Source organism: Mustela erminea, chromosome 19 (assembly GCF_009829155.1).
Source record: "Mustela erminea isolate mMusErm1 chromosome 19, mMusErm1.Pri, whole genome shotgun sequence".
In the NCBI taxonomy this organism is placed as follows: domain Eukaryota; kingdom Metazoa; phylum Chordata; class Mammalia; order Carnivora; family Mustelidae; genus Mustela; species Mustela erminea.
Window position 1 is genome coordinate 31,191,402 of NC_045632.1, and position 24,480 is coordinate 31,215,881.

The following is a 24,480-nucleotide window of genomic DNA, read 5'->3' on the forward strand; positions in this document are numbered from 1 at the left end:
AGGGGGGAAGATTATGAGATCTTCATCTCCGATTGCTCTCAGAATGACAAGTATCAGTTGGCCTTATTTCAAACTATGTAATGAAGTACATGTTTATCACTGCTTTTATTTAATCTACAGTACCTGAGAAGTTTCGGTTATGCAGAGATCAAAGCCTGTTGAATACTTCATAGCTATTATGCTAATAAATGTCGCTATATGAATCCATATTAAGGAGAGCAGAAACTATAGTTCATCCTCTTATATATTCTGCCACAACATATTTCATTCAGTAAGAAATGTTTTCAAACAAAAGAAACAAAATTGTTATCTAATTTACAACGTATTTCCTTGTAATTACAGAATTAACAGCTAAAAATATATTCGTTTTACTGTGTAGTTTTTTCACTTAAATCCTTAATAGATTTTCGGTGTCACAGACATTACTAAATGAGCCATACATGTTCCCTTCAGTAACGATTTAAAACAAACTATAGACCAGGACTTAAAAATTAGATCACACCAAGATAACCCCTCACTTAAATGTTTGTTTCTTACAATTTTAAATTTGTGCTTCATTCCCTTTTACTAAATCCCTCTTTACTAAATTCAGAAGCATGCTACTGTAGATTACATAACTTCAAATAATAATTAGAAAATCCTGAAACTGAGACCTGCCTATATGACCAACTTTTAGGAACTCACTGTCAAACATAAATCAGTGTGCAAATTCATCACAGTGATTACTTAGATGTTTCAAAGCATATAATGTAATTAATCAAACTGAAAAGCATAACTATCCTATTGTAACAATATCCCCATAAAGAACAATTTCTATTACTGTCAAACCCCCTCAATATTTGATGAAGTAATTTTACCCCATTCTTTCAAAAGACATTTTCTTTTATTATGTATTCTAAGACACTTTAACTAAAAACCCAAATCTGAATATTTCAATAAGGTTATTTTATTATTCAGTAGATTCATGGAAATTTTACTAGGATGACAGAGAAAATTCCACACCATTCTGTCTCCACTAATACAGGTACAAGGCTGCAGCTGGCAATATTACTAGGATTAGCATAGTATGATGAAATATTTAAAGGAAAATTTTTTCTAAAACCTAATAAATCAAATGACTGCCAAATGTCATTAAAGTGATGGTCTTTGACTTGAATATGCTTTTCATATTCAAATTTGAAAAGAAAGAGATGAAAGCCTGGAAAGGTTACTCGGTTTCAACTAATAACCTCAAGCCCTCTCCGTTCACGTGCATAAAAAATGAAGTTGGCTCCATTGTCTAACCTCACTTCAGAAAAGCCCTTTTCTGCTTGCCGAAGACTAACGTGGTAAAGAAAATATTTTAAGTGATATTATTTTTTCCTTAAAATGTATGGTTGTTGTCAAAATACCACACATGAACACCCATTTTACATTTCGGCTTCAAATGCAGCACGATGCATAATTAAGCCTTTTACATGGCTTGTAATTTGAAAAAACTCAGAATTGTTATAACAATAACTTCTTATAAAACATTCTTTTCATTTCTGCCCAAAAGAATTAAAGGAAATTAGCCATAAAAAGGCAAAAGAGGCATATACATGTTTATTTCTACATTGTGAAAAGAAGAATTTAAAGTTGTTTATCGTGGAACTCAATGAAGAGGCGAATGAACTTTTAAACAGCAGAGGAATCGAATTGATTTAACTGGTTATTTTATTAATAATATATTAAGTATATCATTCCCATATGAAAACTTGCATTTTTCTAAGATTGTATTTAGGTTGTTAAATAAGACTATATATAAAAATCTAATTCTAAATGAAAGTAGATTACAGCCAAAGAAACAAACCAAAACTTCAATACCAAACAAACCAAAAGAAAACCTACTGTATTATACAAATAAAGAAAAGAGCTTTAAAATTCCTCACATGACATCCCCTCCTTTCTTCTGGTCCAGTCTTTTGTTACTGTTTTCCACCCCACCCCTATCCTACCCCAACCTCCTTACCTCTATCCTATGTCCTTCTACATTCTCTAATATTCCAAACAGAAGTTATCATTTTTTTGTTCTTTTTACGCTGCATAAACCAACTTAAAATACATCAAAAAAGGGATAAGTTCCAAATTATCCAAACTGTATGTATTTAGGGAAGCATGCTCTGAATAAAGAATTTTCCAAACATGATATATTTTGGCTACCGGGCAAGTCAATTTATTTTTCAACATTGGAACAATTCTGGTGTGTTCTCGCCTCTGTGCATCGCAAGTTCAACTAGATTATATATTAAAATTTTGAAGATTAGGAAGCACTTCCAACCGTATAACTGACAACTCCAACTTAGTGACAGAAATGAACTCAAATTCTCTCCTTTCCCCCAAACTCCATTCATCCTCTGCAGCTTCCTATCTCAGGTGACACAGCCATCCACCTGGTCACAGACAACCAGGAGACTGTGGGGCCACTTCTGCCATCCCCAGTTTTCATACCCACCACATCCTACAGATGACCCATTCCTGTTCATTTTACTTCTTCTTTTTTTTTTTTTTTTTAAAGATTTTATTTATTTATTTATTTGTCAGAGAGAGAGCACGCGTGAACACAGGCAGACAGAATGGCAGGCAGAGGCAGAGGGAGAAGCAGACTCCCTGCTGAGCAAGGAGCCCGATGTGGGACTCGATCCCAGGACGCTGGGATCATGACCTGAGCCGAAGGCAGCTGCTTAACCAACTGAGCCACCCAGGCGTCCCTTCATTTTACTTCTTAAATACCTCAACGATTCGTCAAATTATTGAAAGCTTATGATATTTCAACACTGTATCAGCTACTGGGGAGATAAAGACAAAACCGCATGTGGTTTCTTTCTGCAAAGTGGATCTAATTTCAGGACTGGAAAAGAGGTGAGGCACTCTTGCCCTAATCCCTTGTCTGCAGCGACAACTACTCTTCTTGTGGCTAAATTCTCCCTCTAAAAACAAATCAGGTATCACCTTTCTGCTTGAAAACGGATGAACCTTCACTCCAGCCATTTTCCTGGACCAGGGGTGTGCTGTTTATAGAGCTCAGGTTTCCTGTCAAAAATCTTCTCTATCCGACAAAATTCTGCTTATTTTAGGCCCTGGGCCACACATGCTGTCCTTTTACGATGGCATCACAAATCTTCCAGAGCAAGCTGGTTCCCCCACTGGACCCTCACTGCACTTTTCAGTCACATTATACTGCCTGGATTTCTTTACCCACCTGCCTCTTCTGGAGACTGTGAGCTCTTGGAGGCCAGAGCTGTATCTTTATTACTCTTCTGCTGTTCGACATTCTATCTGGCACATAGTAGGCCCTCAATAGTCAGTAAAAGATACAGAGTCAAGGGAGATTGAACATCTTTTATATATTCAGATTATCTTTTGTATGTTGCCAGAAATAGGTGAAGCGGCAATTATTAGTATTTTCTCTTTTAACAAATATTTACTGTGTCTTCCCAGTTTTGGTAAGCTGGTGATGAATAACTATTGAAAAACATTCAGAAATCTTGCTGTTCTAGATTTAAGTTAAATAAGAGTATTTCAAAGACAGGTCAGTATTGTAGAACTGAGATGGCAGGTTACTATTATTTCAGCTTTTTTGTATGTTTGAAATTTTTCATAATAAAGCAATGAAAAAAGTTCCTTTAGGAGCCTGGGAAGGGATAACGATATTTGGATGACTGAAGCGAAGCCTCTGCAGATAGACGCACAGTAATGTCTCTTCAGTATCACTAGAACATGACAGAGGCTCTTGAGCAGGACATTAATAGCCTTCACATATAGGAAGTTTGCCATACAGTCTAGGCTTTAGGCTTTTCCTGTTTCCTTTTTTTTTTTGTAGAGAGAGCTCGCATGCAGGGTATGGGGCCCCCGTGGGGGGAAAGAAAATCTCTTCACACTCCACACTGAGTGTGGAGGCCACCTCAGGCCTCCATTCCATGACCCTGAGATCATGACCTGAGCTGAAATGAAGAATCCGACACTTAACGGACTGAGCCACCCAGGCATCCCTCCTGTTTTCTGTATGTATGAGCGTTTGTTACTAAGTATGATGTTACTTTTTTTGTCTCCTTCACCAACTGCCCTATTAACTTCCCTAGTTAGAAAAGATGTTGATGTCGGCATATAAAAAGAGCATTTAAAAATTCTGACTGTGGTGACAGAAGTAATAGAAGTCACTCAAAAATGAATTGTAAGCAACTTATTTTTAGTTGTCTGTATAGATGGACACTACATATTATATGATTGAATGATCTAGAAATGTGATGACAGCTAGTATTACTCCCAGAGAAAAAAAGTTACAGCTCTCATGATTTTGGCTCAATTCCACTATTGCTTCCTGATTGATGTTAATTCATTTTTAGGCCATATTTTTCTATAGTATTTACTTAAGCTTTTATTGGTATGTTTAAATTTTTTGTTTTACTTAGAGGATCATGCCGAATTCTTCCAACATCAGAGCAGCTACACTGGAGCTGAACTATTAGCCTCCTAAAAATTAATTATACTTGACAGCCCTTAAACATAGTATTCCTTAATTGAGAATGGCCTATGAGAAAGGTTTTGCAACTTGTATCAGTCAGTTAGATTTAACTCTAACTCGGTTGAGATTACACGTGAGTTTTATTTCTTTCTAAATCTCTACAGAATAAGCATTTCTGTAAAATTATAAAGTATAGAAAGTAATTTGGTATATTCAGGGACTCAACATCTTAAACAGAGGTTACCATTTTGCTGTATCTGACTCAAACTTTTTTGTTGTTAATGAAGAAATAAAACATTTCAGATGCAGCTAAAGCCCCCACCTATTTCCTTTCTCTCCTTCCTCCAGAGGAAACCAGCATCCTGAAAGTGATGTGTATCACTCCCAATCATGCTGGTATGTTTCCTGCAACATATGTATATGTCCATTAACAGATAGTACTGCTTTCTGTTTTTACATTTCATATTAGTGATAGCCTCCTCTATTAATCATTCTGCAACTTCTGTTTTTTTACTCAATACTATATTTAGAAATTTGTGTTTATAATTAAAATCGAATTCAATCATACTTTATACAGAATTCCATTCATATTGCATACACAATCTATAGTCCAGTTTTTTCTCTACTGATAAACAACTGAGTTGTTCACAATTTTTTGTTATGAACAGACAATGTCGCATTGTCCATCCCTTTGTTTTCCTGCGTATGTGAGTGATTCTCTTAGGAGAATTGCTAAGTGAGAGATATGAGAAATTCAAATTACTCCTCAAATGGTTACATGAATTTACATGAGTATTATATTTATCACCATAAAAATGTGTGTGGGGTGTGTGTGTGTGTAGGGGGTGTATGTGTGTAAATAAATAGAAACAAAGCCTACCTCTTAGGAGCCACCATAGGTAGAACTTGGTACTTTATAGTGAAATGACAGATACAAAATGGAAGTAGAAGGTGATGATCTATACCAGCTCTTTGGGAGAAATAAGAGTAAAGAGAAACTCCCACTGTTGAGATAACAATGTTTTTAATAAACAAAATCAAAAACCCCAGCAGTGACCTATCTTTTCTCATTGGTTCTGTGAAAGACCTATATTGAACAATTACTATAAATATTGAAAACTTCAGAGGTGGAGAAAAAAAATGGTGCTAGGGTTTAGAGAGCTTATTTTTAGAATACTGTCATGGTCTCCCTCATACACCATGTAAATTGCTGCATCTATAAGGGTCAGCAAATTATAGAAGCTTGTTACCACATGTTCTAAAGCAATGGTTGGAATATTTTTTCCTGTCCTAATACACCTGAGGGATATGACACATTTCCATCATTAACTGTGGCTTACTATGGCAGTTCATGTGAAGGAAGGAGAGAATTTTAAAAATTACCCTCAATTTCAGGTGATTTTGATATGCCATCCCTTTTCCACCATCATTGAAAACAGATGTTATAGTACAGTGGTTCTCAATTTTGGCTGAACATTAGTATCACCGGGGGAGCTTTAAACGAAATTTGGATTTAGCTGATCCTAATGGAGCTGGGCCCTGGCATTTAAAAATGCTCTCTAGGTGATCCTAGTGTTCAGTCACAGTGAGAAGTACTGCTTTTCCCTCAAGTTGTTGGCAAACTCTAGCACAAGCCAGAATAACCTGAAAGGTTTGATTACAAACACACAGATTGCTGGGACCCAGTCTCTTGAGTTTCTGATTCATGAGGTCTGGGGTGGGGTCCAAGAATCTGCATCCTCACAAGTTCTCAGGTGATGCTGATGTTGCTGGTCTGGGGACCAAATTTTGAGAATCACTGCACTAAACCAAAAAAGATTCAACCTACATTTGTTGACCCTTTCTAAAATATTTATTAAAAGGCTTCTAAAGGGATGCCTGGGTGGTTCAGTTAGTTAAGTGTCTGCCTTTGGCTCAGGTCATGATCCCGGGGTCCTGGGATGGAGCCCCTCTGGCTCCCTGCTCAGTGGGGAGTCTGCATCTCTCTCTGCTCCTCCCCCTGCTCGTGCCCTCTATCAAATAAATCAACAAACAAGTAAATAAATAAATAAAATCTTTTAAAAAAACTTCTAAAATATTCATATTAAATCGTTCTTTAACGATTTTAGTATCGTTTAAATCATTATTTAACATTTTAGTATAGAATTAGCCTACACATTATTTACCTTCTAGAAGCGATCTATACTCATCGTTAAAAATAATCCAACAATATAAATCCTAAAAAGTAAAGTAGAAAAGTTCCTTGTTTCCTCCCAACTCAGGGGTTGGCAGTTTTTTGCTGTAAAGGCTCAGACCGCCAATATTTTTTGCATTGCAGGCCATATGGTCTCTGTTACAAATATTTAGCTCTTGTAAAATGAGTACAAAACATAGACAATATGTATTTACATGTGATGGGTGTGGCTCTGTTCCAATAAAACTTTATTTACAAAAACAGGTAGAGGGATGTGTTTGACATGGGCTATAGTTTTCTGACCCCCACCCTGAGCCATGTCTCAGAGATACTGCTAATGGTGTTTGGATTATATACTTTTAGACATTTTCTTTGCTTACATAAACCTAAATGTTGTATCTGTATGCTCATGTAAAAGTACATATGTACATAGATACAAATATTTTCCCTCTTTTGCTTCTTTGTAATGGAATTATCAGTGAGTTATAATTTCTTAACCATCAGTTTGGCAAAGGTGTGATGTGGGGAAGCAGAAATTAATATCTATTGTTGCTTTAACCAGAAATGTTTGTATTAGAAAACACTGGTAGAAAACTAAAGGTCCACCAAAAGGGGTTTAAGTCAATATGGTAGAGCTGTGGGGTAGGAATATTATGGATGTGTTAAAAGAAATGGAGTATATTGCTATTGGAAAGATGTCCCTAGTATATTAGGAAGAGATAATTAAGTTGCAAAACATGAAAAAGAGTTTTGGAAGTAATTACTACCAGGAAGTAATTCAACATTTCTTGTTTTAACCTAAAATATATTTTGAAACTTATTCTATTAGCTTAAGCTTCCATATGTAAACTATTGGGAGGGAATTACTTTACCCACCGATAGGATATCATATTTGATTCTGAAGTGATTTAGTAATTTTTAATACGTGACTTCTAAAAGTAATGAGTTGCTTTACGCCATTTTGCCCTTCAAATCTTTAATACATATGTTGCTGAAGATCATTATTGCAATCGCCTGGGAATGCCAGCTCATATAGTTCAAGAGGACTTGCTTTCTAGGTGGAATTGTAATTTAGCCCAATTGAATATGACATTTTTACAAACTGCTATTAGTGTAGAAGCAGAGAGATGTAAATATGTCATGCACAGAAGAGTCCACTGCTCTTCCAGCGTGAGCTCCCATTCTCACCTGTGCACACACCTGAAGAAATCTGTAAGCTGATGGTTGTACATTTCATTGTGAAAATGGAAGGCTCCATGGTTTAAGTGATAAAACTAGAAATACTCTGCAAGAAGGATTGTTAATTCTTTTTTTTAATGCCATGGCAGATGCAAATTTTTGGTTTTGATGTCTATTTTAAGGACCTAAAACAAGGCTTTTAATCAATGTATTATACATCAAATTGATACTGTTAACTTCTGATTATTCAAATTAATAAAATATTCATAGAAAAATGTCCAAAGTTTTACATTTCTCAGGCTCCTCCCCTCCCCCCCTTAATTATCATGCCTAGAAGCTTTTCAGTAAAAGCAGCAGTCATCAGGCTGACGGAATCTGACAGGCCAGCAAGGCCCAATTACACTGGTGCTCTGTGGCACTTTGATGTCCTGGAAACGAAGAGAGATAGGGGCAAATTGGGTAGCACATTATGTTAATGACTTGATTTAATCCAGCCACTAAACTTTATGTAGCCTGTTAAAAAAGATGCTAACACTAATTATGCCACTTTGGAAAGAAAAGGAGGGGACAAGCATTTCACTCTGACAAAGCGAAGCTCATAAATGTTGTAAATGAAATGAAACAAAATGAAGTAATCTATGATTAATTATACATCACAGACATGAAGAAAAGAGGAAGAACCAAGTAATATGTCTAAGTCCTGGGTAATCTGTTAGATTCCTTCTAAGGATCAACGTTTCTAAGAGATAACTAGGAGCTGTGAGATTCTGAATCATGAAAAAAAGAAACTGTGTGATCTTAAATTGCTTACGCAGTTAGCAGGTAATTCAGATTCACAGTGTAACTGGCATAAATGATACTTATCTAGGACACTACTTCTAGTCTCACTTTTGTGACATTATAGGGTAGAGGCAATTAAAAAAAATCTATCAAGTGGGGATAACCACAGAGTAGCGTTCTCTAATTACTTTTTAATTAGTCTCTGTGCCTCTAATCTATTCTTTACATTATTGATAGCATGCTCTTTTAAAATGCGATTCAAGAGTGTAAACTCCCTAAGAGCAAGAGGATTATTTCCCTTCTTCACTGCCTAGAAGCTTGGAACACAGCAAATGCTAAGTATTGGTTTAATTAGTGAGTGATCTTCACCCTCCCTTAAAAGCCCTCATTGGCTGCCCATAGAACTTCAGGATAGACTTTAACCTTCTCAGATGATACACAGAGGCCTTAATGGTCAGGACGTGCCCATCTTTTCAGCATCTTCTCCTGAGCCTCCACAGGTGTGCTATAACGTAGAAAACCACTGAAACCATCTGAAAACCACTGATTTCCAGAAAGAGCCATGATCCACATTCTCCCTAATTCTTAAATTGTTCCTTTGACCTGTAATGATCCCACCATGACGCTTACTAATTCCTAATCACCTTAAACACTTGGCTCAAACTTCACTGACTTTAGGAAGTCTTTCTTGATGAGGGTCCCTCACGTTGTTAGGTACCTGCTTGAAAGTTCCCATAGCACCCTGTGCCTTCCATTCTCCTCGTGCTAACCACTGTGCACTGATTGTGTTTCCTCTGTAGACTGTGACCTCTCTGAAGCCAGGGACTGCTTCTTTTATGACACACAGCAGATGCTAATGAACGCAGGACTGTGAAAATTAAAGGACATATTCTATAGGATGTGCTAATTTAGCACATGAGAGCCATTTAGTATTACTTTCCTTCTGATAAAAGCCATGTATCACTGTCCTAAGATTTCAACCTGAAGCAGTTCTTGAGAAAGAGGTAAAGAAAGAAACTAGTGAGCCAGAAGGATTTTTAAGCTTAAAAAAGGTTTTACGCTAACAACACCCTGACGAAAGTTAACATCCTCAACAGACAATGATGACATCCTGTTCCTCCTGACATAATGCCCTGGAAAGGACATAGCCCTGCCTTTGTCGTATTCCCACCAAAACACATAGCTGAATCTAATATGAGGAAACATCACATTAATCCAAACTGAAGGATAGTCTACAATATAAATGGCCTGGATTCTGAAAAAATGTTAATCTGAAAGAACCAACATAAAGAAAGATTGCAACCATCATTATGGATTACAGAGGCTAATGAGACAGGAAAGTTAAACACAGCGTGCAATCTGGATTGGATCCTGGACCAGATTAATCAAAGGCTATAAATTATACTACTGGAACATTTGGCAAAATTTTAATGGGAACTGTAGATTAAATAATGGTATTATATTATTATTCTGAAGTATTTAAGAGTAAACGAACCTGACTTCTGCAACACTGAAATGATTCATTATAATTACGTATGCAAGAATGTGTATATATACGTATGTAGGTGCACATATACAAATATAGGAGAGACAAGAGAAATGATAAACAATGTAGCAAAATGTTAACAGTTGATGGATGTGGGTGAAGTATATTTAGGAGTTCCTTGTACTACTTTTGGGATTTTTAAAGAAAAATGTTCTGTGACTCATACTGAATGACTATTAAAGTAGCACATAGAAAAACTGGTATAATCACTAGAAAATACTTTATTTCATGAGTATGATGACCTCTTGAGGTTTGTTCCTATGTTTACAGATTAAACTATTTTATTCTATTTTGTAAATAATTTAAAAAAATTTTTTTTAAAAGATTTTATTTATTTATTTGATAGAGATCAAAAGTAGACAGAGAGACAGGCAGAGAGAGAGAGAGAGAGAGAGTTAAGTAGGCTCCCTGCTGAGCAGAGAGCCTGATGCGGAACTCTATCCCAGGACTCTGAGATCATGACCTGAGCTGAAGGCATTGGCTTAACCCATTGAGCCACCCAGGTGCCCCTCTATTTGGTAAATAATTGAACACAATTAAATATCACCTATTAATATAAAATACTGGTTAGTACTTTCTACTAAAAGTAGAATTTTTAAAAACAAGGGTTACTGAGGCATAAAGCATTGCATACAGCAGTTGCCTCCTTTAAATGGTATTCACACATTGGAGAAAGCATCTTAAACCATTATAATAAATCACATTTGGAATGGTAGTCAAGACTGTAGCAGGCTGTAGCGAAGTAACACAAATTACTTTCCCAGGAATAATAAGAAAAAAAAGCCAGTTTATTCTAAGGAAAAAATAGATGTGTACATTAGAATTAGTTGGATATTTTAGAGGAGTAGTTCTTTCTTTCACTAAACTTCCTTGTTAAATCGAAGTTCCTTATTCTGTCTTAGTCAAGGGCGTTGAACAATTCCGCTGAGATGCTAGCAATGCTGCCAATACACACGGTTCCCCTGAATGACGGATTTCTCAGCCTCAGCACTATTGACATTTTGGGCCAGATAGTTCTTTGCTGCGAGTCCTGTGCATTGTAGCGTGTTGAGCAGCAACCTTAACCTTAACCCCTACCTATTACATGCTAATAGCAGTCCCGCCCAGTGTGACAATCCAGAATGCCTTCAGATTCTGCCAAATGTCCCCTGGGGGATAAAATACCCCTCCCCCCAGTTAAAAATTGTTTGGTCTAAGGTGCTATAATTTAGGTAACATTTTCCCACACTTTGAAAGTTACTTTTGAATGATGAATACAATGTTTAGAAAATAAAATGAGGGGCGCCTGGGTGGCTCAGTTGGTTGGACGACTGCCTTCGGCTCAGGTCATGATCCTGGAGTCCCGGGATCGAGTCCCACATCGGGCTCCCAGCTCCATGGGGAGTCTGCTTCTCCCTCTGACCTTCTCCTCGCTCATGTTCTCTCTCACTGTCTCTCTCTCAAATAAATAAATAAAATCTTTAAAAAAAAAAAAAAAAGAAAAGAAAATGAACTATTACAATTTCTCCCTAGTATCTATTAGATAAAATCCAAAATGTTTGGCTTTCAGCATTATATCTAAACTCTTCTATCCTCTTATATAAAAAAAGCTGCTTGGGGCACCTGGATGGCTCAGTGGGTTAAAGCCTCTGCCTTCGGCTCGGGTCATGATCCCAAGGTCCTGGGATCAAGCCCCACAATGGGCTCTCTGCTCAGTAGGGAAACTGCTTCCTCCTCTCTCTCTCTGCCTGCCTCTCTGTCTATTTGTGATCTCTGTCAAATAAATAAATAAAATCTTAAAAAAAAAAAAAAAAGGCTGCTCTAGTTAGCGTATTCTTGACTTCTGAAACACATATGCATCCCTGCACATGATTTTCTCTCTGCTGCCATATATCCAAATCTTTGAGATGTCACAGTTAAAGCAGAACACTCCTTCTTACTGTGTGACTGGCCATAGCCAAATAGGTCAAGTGTATACAACGGATAAAGATGGATCCAACCTAGAGGCTAGGCATGGTTAATTAGATTTTTCTCCTCCGGGGTGGGCATGTTTGCATCGTTATCTTTGGTAATAAAAAAAAGAAAGCAGGGCAAGTCAGCTTAAACTTAGGAAAAAATAGACAGGAAGCCCACAAGAGGGCAGGTGGGCCAGCTCTGGGCATACCTTCCATAAAGTCTACTAAAGAGTTACTTCAAATTTCTCCTTCCTCTGAACTTCCTTACTTAGTGGGAAGATTACCAGTAAGTCACTTTCTCGCTCAAGACCTCAGTTTATTCATTTGAAAGATGAGAAAGCAGGCAAGAAAACAGCTGAGTATTCTTTACCTCAAATATCTATTACATTAATTATTGGTACTGTCACCTGACATTGTTTTATATTGTAATTTAATAGCCAAATAACTACTTGACTTTTCATGAACACATCTTCCCAATTAATGTAGATGTCCTCAGAGGGCAGGACCAGAATACTATATGTACTTCCTTAGGAGAAGTGTTGACAAACTGCAGACACTGAATCCCTGGGAATCACTGTGTTATGACAAGAGGCATGAGTGCTGTTTGTACTTTGACTAGATAAATACATCCCTTACTGCCTGCCTTCTTAAACCCCAGGCCTGATTCAGTATCTCATTCTCATTCTAATGTTCAAAAGGCTAAATCATATAGGTATCCAAAAATCCTGATGAAGTAGGCAAAGTGTTTCATAAGAACTATTGATAAGTGAGAAAGAAATGTCTGATTCAAACATGTAGTCTTACTACTCTTGATGTAATGAACGGAGAGCTCTTAATAAAATAACGTGATAGTTAAATTTTTTAAAGATTGATTGACTGATCTGAAAGACACAGAGAGAGAGAGAGAGAGAGAGAGTGCTGCGTGTGAGCAGGGGGAGGGGCAGACAGAGAGGGAAAGGGGAAGCAGACTTCCGTCTGAGCATGGAGCCCAACGTGGAGCTTGATTTGATCTTACAACCCTGAGATCATAATCTGAGCTGAATCCAAGAGTTGGATGTTCAATCGACTGAGCTACCCAGGGAACCCTTGATAGTTAATTTTACCTGTCAACTTGACTGGACCACCAGATTTTCAGACCGTTGATCAAACATTACTCCAGGTGTGTCCATCTGGCTGTTTCTGGATAAGATTAACATTTGAAGTGGTAGACTGAGGGAAGCAGACTGCCCTCCCCAAGGTGGATGGGTCATCCTCCAATCAGTTGGAAGACTGACTAGAACAAAAGTGGTGAGAAATCCTCCACCTGATGGCATTCAGAAGCAACACTGGTCTTTTCCTGACTCTGAACTTGAACTGAAACACTGGCTCTTCTTAGGTCTCCAGTCTGCCTGCTTTCTAGCTGGAACTTATGCCATTGGTACTCCTAATTTTAAGGTCTTCAGACTCAGATTGGAACTACACCATTGACTTTCCTGGGTCTCCAACTTGCTGAATACAGTTCCTGGGACTTCCCAGTCTCTATAACCACGTGACTCAATTCCTTATAATAAATCTTTTTATATGTACATATTTGTACGTATATATCCTATTTGTTCTGTTTTCCTGAAAAACCCGAATACAAATGGCTAAGGAGCTAAATCCCACACAAGGGACTCATTTTCCCTTTGAGTCCCATTATCAAAAGTTTCTAATAGAGACCAGAGAATTACTATTCATTAGTTTGATAAATAATTTAACAATTTCAGGTTTGATGAAGCAAAAAAGCTAAACTGAACTAAATGCTATAATTAGAAGTCTTCAGGCAACCATATTCAAGATTCTTTCTTTGATTTACTGATTCATAAATCAGGATGCCATGGGTCAGGTGATATTATAATTAATAATGATAATAAAACTTTGATTCATATATCAGGATGCCATGGGTCAGGTGATATTATAATTAATAATGATAATAAAACTTTGGACAGATGAACTATTTTGCTTGTACTTATCATTTTTTTGTTTGTATTTCGGTTTGTTCTGCAGAGAGGTTAAGCTAATAATTTTAAGAGTTGAAAAAATTATTCCAATTTTTACCCATAAAACAGAAATTCTGAAAAAGGAATACAATTAATCATTTCAGGAAAATTAATGTAGATGAATAGAAAAAGCTACAGCCTTTTTACTTCACTTACATTTACTTTAGAATAACTACCCCCCTCCTAAAAAAAAAAAGCTCTGGTAAGTAGTATACTTCTCATATAAAGTATAATTTTGTTTTCTTTTTTTTTTTAAAGATTATTTATTTATTTATTTGACAGACCGATCACAAGTAGGCAGAGAGGCAGGCAGAGAGAGAGAGGAGGAAGCAGGCTCCCTGCTGAGCAGAGAGCCCGATGCGGGGCTTGATCCCAGGACCCTGAGATCATGACCTGAGCCAAAGGCAGAGGCTTAACCCACTGAGCCACCCGGGCGCCCCTATAATTTTGTTTTCAAAACTTCCATTTGCATACTGCTTTTCAACAACGTGCTACAAAACAAGTATACCTATACAAGATTAATTACCTTCTATGAAGGTTTACTGTTTTGGTGGAAATGAAATAACTTTAATAGTTTATCAGTGGACATATTTTAGCATATGAATGAATTCACACTTGAAAGTATTAATGTTTTAAATGCAATATCCCATTTTGAATTCTTAAAGCTCAGATTGCATTCTTTCTTAAAAAGATTTAATTTATTTATTTGAGAGGGAGAAAGAGCATGAGCAGGGGTAGGAGCAGAGGGAGAGGGACAAGCAGACTCCCTGCTGAGTGGGAAGTCCAACGAGGGGCTAGCTTCCAGGACCCTAAGACTGTGACCTGAGCAAAAGTCAGATGCTTAACCTACTAAACCACCTAGGCACCCCTCAGACTGGATTTAACACATCTTTGTACAATCATTCTGAAAAGGAGTCAGGGAAGTCAACTGGTTTTAGCAAGTAACTGTTATTGCTGCTGTTGATAGGTATTCTTAACATGTAAGCAAAAATAATACAAGTTATGACCCATTACATAATGAAACTACATATAAATTTTCTTTTTGTACTAGATGATTACATGGGTAAGATTGTGAGGATACATAAAGTTTTCCCAGAAATATTTTTGCCTTCAGATTTTCATATATGAAGATGGATACACTATGAATGAACAGCAGCTTTATTTTGCAACATTTCTAGCTGGCATCAAGCTACTGACCTGTTTGATATTCTTGGAGATAGGACCTGGAATAATACACTCGTCGCTGTCAGATGCTGATCTCTCTTCCTCATCTGTTAAGAAATAAGATTTTAGTGGCTCAAGTCTCTTAAACCAATTATATTTATACCTTGAGAAATGGAGCAATTTGTTACAAGCATTTGTTATAAGGATAACCTTAAAAGGACAATATGATAATCATGTCTAGACGTTTCTCAGCAGCAAAGATATTTGTTTTTACATTATAATTTAGAAAAGATAAAAAATGACTGAAAATTCCAAGTTTAGTTTTAGTAGAAACAAAGATAATAAAAATATAGCTTGCTCTGAAATTCAAAAATAGTCTTTTAAAGAGGACAGAGTAAAGGGTATTTTCTAACAGCCTAATAAATTATATTGTGCAAATCAAGTTATTCTTACTATTTAGAAACATTTAAAAAATTTTGTAGTTTTATTGTGGCAAAATTGCCATATAATAAACTGCACATATTTAAAGAGCAAAATTTGATATTTTGACATAAGTATAATTCTGTGAAATCATCACCACAATTAAGATTGTGAACCCATCCGTTGTCACCCCACAAGTTTCCTTATGCCCCCTGTAATCTACTCTTTCTCTGTATCTTCCTGTTCCCATTTACCTTCCCCTAGGCACCACCTAAATGCTTTGTCACTGTAGTCACCTCTTTTAGATATTATATAAATTAAATCTTGTCAAGAGTTGTCTTGTCTGAGTTCTTAGTTTTAATTTTTTAAAAGTTAATTTTTCTAGAATAATCCAGATGATAGTATAAAACCCAAAGAGAACATAAAGCCACTGAATACATAAACTGGGACCTTGGTCAGCAGCAAGACTTGAATTCCACTGTGGCATGGCAGGTTGAGATAAGAAGGTGTGCGACAATTCTGCCAGCCCGTAGCTGACTACACTGAACCGTGTCCCGTCATTTCGGTCAAGAAACAGGTATCACAAAGTAGATCCCCTACTATGTGAAGATGTCCTAGGAGGCATGCTCTAACAGATTAAAGAAAACACAGAATTAAGTAAATAATGGTAACAAGAAAGGAAAAAAAAATCACCTTCTGGTTCCAATTCCTCAGTTATTTCTGTTTCATCTTCAGAAGAAGTCCAGCTTTGATCTGCTAGCTGACCCTCAGACAGGAAAGAAACATCATCATCTTTTCCTTGCTGTATTTTCTCTTTTACCTTAGCTCCACCGCTTTCTTGAGAAACCTGAAGAAATGCAAGCATACTGATAACACTGGCGCTTTGATCACATGTGTTGCACTTGCTGAAGCACCTGACTCAGAAAGCCTGTAAGCCCGAGACTTAAATATACGAATATGTAAGTGATTCATTAGAAAAACCGTCACTAACATTGCACAGACAAATGATATTAGGCAGATAAATGAAAATATTATTATAAGCCAAGAATGAAAAATACATTAATATAAAAATGAATTTTACATTATTACCCTAATTCACATATCTATTTATTAGTTGCTAATATCAGCATAATTGCAACACTGGTCATAGTTTTGATCTTTCTGTTCCCAGGAAGTTCTACATAAAAATAGGATCGATTTTATGAGTTCTTGATCCATTTTATTTATTTATTTATTAAAAGATTTTATTTATTTATTTGACAGACAGAGATCACAAGTAGGCAGAGAGGCAGGCAGAGAGAGAGAGAGGGGGAAGCAGGCTGCCTGCTGAGGAGAGAGCCTGACATGGGGCTGGATCCCAGGACCCTGAGATCATGACCTGAGCTGAAGGCAGAGGCTACCACTGAGCCACCCAGGTGCCCTTTTGATCCATTTTAGTACAAAGTCTTTTAAGAATGAAATCAAACCTTTCAAAATAATTTTAATACAAATACATACCTCAGGACCATGTGAAAGAGTTGGCATGTCAGTTTCTATTTCTGGCATATGCTCAACTTCTGATGAAACTTCCTTCACATCTTCAGGAGGAGTAGTTATCTCCTTTTATTGATGTAAAAACATGAATATATGTTATTTTGTATTTACTATTAAATTCCATATATATAAGGGAGTAAATACAGTAGTTACCCATATGACCCTAAATTTAGTTAGTGTATTTCAGTAAAATGGCTGATAGTCATCAGGGTATTTATATATGTAATTAAAGAATTACAAACATCATTCATTGAAGCATTGTTTATAATTGCAAAAAAAGTGAGAACAATGCAAATATCCAACAGAATAGGATTAAATGAAATATGGTATATCCAAATACTTGAGTTCTTTGCAACCATGAAAAAAATGATAACGTAGATCTGTACTTCCGCACACTGAAGAGAATATCCAATATACTATTGAGTAAAAAATGCTAGTTACAGAAAAATACATATAGTTGTATACTGTTTTGTTAACAAACATGCAAGCAAACAACATGTATGTTCCCATTGGGAGTAAGTATGGAAGGAAATTCACTAAAATTCCATTGCTGATATATAGATTTGGGGAAATTTAATTTCATTTTTTTAAAAAGATTTTATTTATTTATTTGACAGAGAGAGATCACAAGTAGGCAGAGAGAGAGAGAGAGAGGAGGAAGCAGGCTCCCTGCCAAGCAGAGAGCCCAATGGGGCGCTCGATTCCAGGACCCTGAGATCATGACTTGAGCTGAAGGCAGAGGCTTAATCTGCTGAGCCACCCAGGACCCTAATTTCATTTTTAATTTCTTTTTTGCTTATTTGTATTTTCTAGTATTTCTATGATGATTATACATTACTCATGTAATTAAAAAATTACATATGCGAGGATATATACTTTCTATGATCAACATTATTTTTTAACTCTATCAAATATCAATTTATAGTCAACTATTTTCCAGGATTCATAAACTCATGTTTATTTTTAAAATATTAGATTATCATTTTTGCTACTTTATTTATTTATTGAAGATTTTATTTATTTATTTATTTGAGAGAGAGAAAATGAGAGAGAGAGCATGAGAAGGGAGAAGTCAGAAGGAGAAGCAGACACCCTACCGAGCAGGGAGCCCAATGTGCAGCTTGATCCCAGGACTCCAGGATCATTACCTTAGCCAAAGGCAGTTGCTTAACCAACTGAGCCACCCAGGTGCTCCCATTTTTGCTACTTTAAAGATTTTTATTTATTTATTTATTTCATAGACAGAGATCAAGTAGACAGAGAGGCAGGCAGAGAGAGAGAGAGGAGGAAGCAGGCTCCCCGCTGAGCAGAGAGCCCAACGCGGGGCTCGATCCCAGGATCCTGAGACCATGACCCAAGCTGAAGGCAGAGGCTTTAACCCACCGAGTCACCCAGGCACCCCCACTTTTGCTACTTTAAAAGTAAATATGTCCAATAGAGAAATGGGAATGACAAACCAAAACCAGAAGAAATTAATACAAATCCATATTTTCATTACCCAATGATAATATCCATTAGTAACAGATTTCTTTACAATTTTTCACCTTTTTCTTTATAATTAATTATTATTTATTTATTTCTTATTTTAAAAAATATTTTGTTTATTTATTATTCCCTGCAGAGCAGAGAGCCCAATGCGGGGCTTGATTCCAGGACCCTGAGATCATAACCTGAGATGAAGGCAGAGGCTTAACCCACTGAGCCACCCAGGCACCCCTATAATTAATTAAAAAAAATGATTTATTTATTTACTTGACGGACAGAGATCACAAGTAGGCAGAGAGGCAGGCAGAGAGAGAGGAGGAAGCAGGCTCTCTGATGAGCAGAGGACCCGATGCAGGGCTCGATCCCAGGACCCTGGGATCATGACCCAAGCTGAAGGCAGAGGCTTTAGCCCACTGAGCCACCCAGGTGCCCCTATAATTAATTTTTTAAAAGAATTCTTTCTTTCAAGTTGATTTTAAAAATTTATTTATTTATTTGAGAGGGAGAGAGAGAGACAGTGAGTGATGGGAGGGACAGAGGGAGAGGGAGGGAGAGAATCCCAAACGGACTCCCTGGTAAGTGCGATCCCTTGAGATCATAACCTGAGTTGAAATCATGAGTCAAGATATTCAACCGCCTGAGCCACCCAGGTGCCCCTTTAGGATTCATTTTTAATGCAAATAAAAAACTTTCTTGGTTACATAGTGGTAATTATATTATAAATACAATGTATCTTGTTACATTTAAAAAACCTTAGTATTATGTCATAAAATTTTCTCCTGATATAAACTTTTGGGTAAACATCATTTTTAATACAATATAATATTAAAATGAATGCATGTATCATAATTTAATGAACCATTTTCCTGGTGTTGGACATTTAACTAATTCACCATTTTCAGTTACTGTGATGACTAACATTGCAATAAACATCTCCATGTATGTCTTTTCTGTATTTATGATCATTTATGTAAGAATCCAGTTACTTATGTTCAAATTCCAGATCTAATATTTTGCCCTTGAGCAAGTTACTTAAGCTCTGCACATATTACTTTCCTGACCTATTTCTTTTTTTAAAAGATTTTTATTTGAGAGAGAGAGAGAGAGAGAGCAAGTAGGGGAGGGGTAGAAAGAGAAGGAGAGAATCTCAAGCAGACTCTGCCCTTAGTGCACACCTCACAGCGGGCTCCATCTCACAACCCATGAGACCATAACTGGAGGCAAAAATCGTGAGTTGGATGCTTACAAGAGTGAGCCACCCAGACACCGCTTACTTTCCTGATCTTTAAATGGGAACAATTCTAGTATGATTATAAGATTGTTCTTAGGATTAAATCGGTTTGTGGACACAAAGCATCTGGTTCAGTGTCTGACATTAATGAGCACACAATAAATGTTTGTTATTAAACAGGGCCTGAATAATAATTATTGAATTCATGTATTTAGTACATATATGCTAACTGCACTGTATATGCCAGGTATTATCTTCAGCTCTGAGACGAAAAAATGTTTTTATTTTTTAAAGATTTTATTTGAGAGAAAGAGCATGGCAGAGATAGAGGGAGGGAGGGAGAGATTAGATGTGGGGTGGAGGGGCAGTGGAAGAGGGGAAACAGCCTCCCCACTGAGCTGGGAGCCCTACGTGTGGGGCTCAGTCCTAGAAATGAGATCATGACCTGAGCTGAAGACAGATACTTAATGGACTAAGCCACCTAGGCACCTAAGAAAAAATATTTTGATCTGGGTGGTGTTTACACAGGTGTGTACATAGTTAAAAATTCATTGAGCTGGGTACTTGAGTTCTGTGTCCTTTAACTATTTAGGAGTTACACCTCAATTACAAATAAAATGTTTTTATTTTTTTTTTTTTAATTCCAAAAGAGATGATGGTGACTTGAGTGGTGACAGTGGAGATGATGTGAATACAGGATATATTTTGAAAGTATAGCTGACAGGTTTTGTGGATAAACTGGAAGCAGGGTGTGAAAAAGAGAATGACAAAGGTAAGCCTTTACAATGCACTGATTTTGCAGCTGGATGAATGGTTAGTCATTTATGGAGAATGGGAAACAATGGAAGAAACATTTTGGAAGAGGGCTGAGAAGTCACATTTGGTTTTTGACATGTTAAGTTTAGATCCCTATTACACATATAGTACATATGAAATAAGCAGGGAGAAAATAAATCTGGAATTTGACAGTGAGATCAAGACCGAAGATTATAAATATGAGAGTCACCACCTCTAGTTGTTTAAAACTATGAGATTGGCGAAGACCTCTGAATGGAAATATAGAGTGAGATGAGGTGTAGGTCTGCAGTGAAACTGCTGAGGCACCTCTACATTGAGAGATTTGGTCTAGGACAGGGAGAAGAATCACTGGTAAAGCTGGAGAGAAACTGGAAAGGCATGGTGTCCCAGACGCCCAGTGAAGAGGGAGCAAGTATTCCACTGTGTCGAATGTTACTGGGAGATAAAGATGGGAACTGAGGATTGACTACTGACATGGCAAAGTCAAAGTCATTGCGACCTTAGCAAGAATGGTTTTAATGAGGATGAATTTTGATTAGACTGAGTTCAAGAAACAGTGTGAAGAAAGGGCAACAGAATTAAGACTTTCTGAAGAGGTTTCTCCCTGCACTGCCGGCCACCTACCACCCCAAAAACATAGAAGCAGAGGATTAGGGCTGTAGCTGGAGTTATAAATGGAGTCAAAGGAGGGTTTAGATCAAAGAGTAAGAAGAGTTAACATTTATACCCAGTGCCAAATTGCAAAGCTAACATTTAAAGGAAAAAGTATTTTATTCACTTGTTTCCTTTGAAATCAGGTAGAGTATACTACGCCTACATCGTTTATTCAAAATACTTGGTATGAGAGGAAAAAAATCAGTATTTTTAGTGTTTACTACTTACAGAACTCTGCTGTGGTGTGATATCCACAAAAGACACTTTCTTATCTACAGGTGTTAAACGCTGTCTTGGTTTAGGTGTTGGTGCCTAAGATAAATCAATATGTCAAACTGAGTATGATGAACATATACTTAGATAAGACTTCAGCTATTTTTTCTTTCTTTCTTTTCTAAATACTATTTCTTAAGTTCTATAGGAAATTCAAAATCAGTGTTACTCACAACAACTAATGGGCTAACAGAGGATGTTGAAGGTACTCTTTGATCAACTTCTGACTCTTCTTTGCGTATAAAATTTCCTAAGTCTTTAGTTGTTATAGATCCACTTGGTGGAAGGTAAGCAAATTTCCATTTCAATATAACATGGATGGTTCCTGCAGGATGCTTTTTAGGATCTGTTAACTCAAATATTCCTGTCAAGTTACAAAATAATTTTAATTAATGCTAGAGTGAAGTTTTATTACCATAAGGATGAAAGAACAAAGAGAACTACCACAGCTTTAAAAATAACTTTACCTTTTACTCACACCTCAAATGGCTTAGAGAATAAAGACAAAATCATCTATGATAGGTTCATCTCTGAAGCAGACTGCTTTCAGAAATTAAGTCCTCAGTGATGACAATGCTGATTCCAAGGTGAGAAAATTAACTTATAAATATTTTAATTCACTGAAATTAAATTCAGAGATTATTCAGAATTCTTAACCTTCCTCTAAGACATTATCTGGGTTAGAGCTAAGTATCAACCTCCTTTTGCCTTAAATATTCTCAGAAAAGACTTGTCTCTTTAGAAAAATATATTAAAAGTTCACAATTTCAAATAATTTATATATGTAAGGAATTACCACGTAATTTAATCAAGATTTTAAATATATTTTACTGGGATTTGTTAAGTTACTCCAAATTAACACTAGCACAACAAAAAAATGTCCAGAAAATAAACTGTCCAAAACGGTAATAAAAAGTATCACCTAGCTGTAACTGTAATAAAGAGTCACAGATTTTAGTCATTGCACTAAATTTTTAAAAAAGATTTTATTTATTTATTTGAGAAAGAGAGAGAGAGACAGAGAGACAGAGGAGACAGCAAGCATGAGTGGGGTGAGGAAGCCCGATGCAGGGCTTGATCCTAGGACTCTGGGATCACGACCTGAGTTGAAAGCAGATGCTTAACCAACTGAGCCACCCAGGTGGCCCTGCACTGAATTTTTCAGTATGAAAAATTCCAGACTAGAAAAAACAAACCTGTATTAAGTATAACTCTTGTTTAGGAGTAGTATCCTTTACTTGGTCCTCAAGTGTTTGATACATTTTTTAATGGCCGGCTGGGAAAGAAATTAACAACTCTAGACTTTAGAACAAAAGAATATAGATGGCATAGAAGGTGATAAACTTCTATTACAGGCACAGGTGGGACTTCTAGAATGGCTGAGTGAAGAGCTCAGTAAATCCTTTCTACAAAAAGAAGAACTTGATAAAACTGGACAAAATGATTTAAAAAAACCCCTATTACTTAAGTGTTCTGGAAATTGAACAAAGGTGTACAATGAATTGAGAACATTTATTGATAAGAATCTACAGAAACTCAGTAACAATAGTAAGAGTCAGAACAGACTCTAATAAGCTACTTCCCTGGCTGAACAGGAGAACTGTAGACTGTCTGAACTTTGAAAACTCTTTACCCAACACATACACTAATCCACAGACAAAGTGGGGAAGCCTATCAGCTCAAGGTATTTAAGTACAATCTTTGACCAATCAATGACCACTAAACAATGCTGACTCAGGCTTAAAATTAAATAAATAAAAACTTAGCAGAGACATCAGTGGGAACAGTGAGAGGAAGATACAGAATTAGTTCAGGCAAGTCGCCAAACAAAAACAGTAAGAGAACCACCCTGAGGAGTAGGGGACAGTTGAAATTTAGAGCTGCTATAATAAAGTATCCTAAAATGTCCAGTTTTAAACAACAAAAAATCATGGTGCTTGTGGAAAAGCAGGAATGTATGCCGTATACATAGGAAAAAGGTCGTCAATTGACACCTTGTGGGGGTGCCTCAATGTTACACTTAGCAGACAAAAACCTCAGAACACTTGTGCCCCAGGTGGTGCCCTCCTCAGTGTCAAGGTGGCCCAGCTTCTGGTCAAGAACAGCTATTATAAATATGTTCAAAAATTAAAATGATATTTAAAGAATTAAAGGAAAATGTGATGACAATGATTTATAAAAAAGAATATAATAAAGAGAAATTTAAAAAAAAAGAACTAAAAAAATTTCTGGAGTTGAAATTATAATTACTAAAATGAAAAAAATCAGTAGAGGTTCTCAATACGAGATTTGAGATGGCAGGAAAAAAATCAGTGATCTTGAATACTGACCAATAGAGATTATCCAATATGCAGAGAAAAAAAAATAAAGAAAAATGAATAGCACCTCAGATAACTGTGGGATACCATTAAACACAAATGTACAAGTAATTGGGAGTCTAAGAGGGAAGAAAGGGCAGAAAAAAAATTTAAGAAATAACAGCAGAAAACGCTCCAAATAACAGCACCCTGTGCATAAAGAAGCTCAACAAATTCTAAGCAGGATAAGCACAGTGGGATCCACATCATACACATCATAGTCATTTTAAAGCCATACATACATACATACACATACTAAAAAGAAAATCTTTAAGGTACTACCAAGTACAGGGGAACCATAATAATATTAACATCTGATTTCTCATTAGAAATAATGCCAGCCAGAAATTAGTCATCTGATACACCCAGAGTACAAATGAAAAAAATAACTGATGACTAAGAATATTATACCCAGCAAGACTATCCTTTAAAAAATAAAAGCAAAATAGACA

The 24,480-nt window shown here is 36.5% G+C and overlaps 1 protein-coding gene across 1 annotated transcript in view; it reads right to left on the reverse strand.

Annotated features, from left to right (window-relative positions):
* Nucleotides 1-24,480, reverse strand: part of RPGRIP1L (RPGRIP1 like) — a 126,979-nt gene that overhangs the window by 49,361 nt on the left and 53,138 nt on the right. Inside the window, exons 19-23 of the mRNA XM_032324551.1 lie at nucleotides 21,845-22,035; nucleotides 21,627-21,710; nucleotides 17,195-17,296; nucleotides 16,391-16,544; nucleotides 15,311-15,384 (exon numbers count right to left, since the gene is read on the reverse strand). Of these exons, the coding sequence (XP_032180442.1) occupies nucleotides 15,311-15,384; nucleotides 16,391-16,544; nucleotides 17,195-17,296; nucleotides 21,627-21,710; nucleotides 21,845-22,035 (605 nt within the window). The remainder of the gene's footprint in view (nucleotides 1-15,310; nucleotides 15,385-16,390; nucleotides 16,545-17,194; nucleotides 17,297-21,626; nucleotides 21,711-21,844; nucleotides 22,036-24,480) is intronic.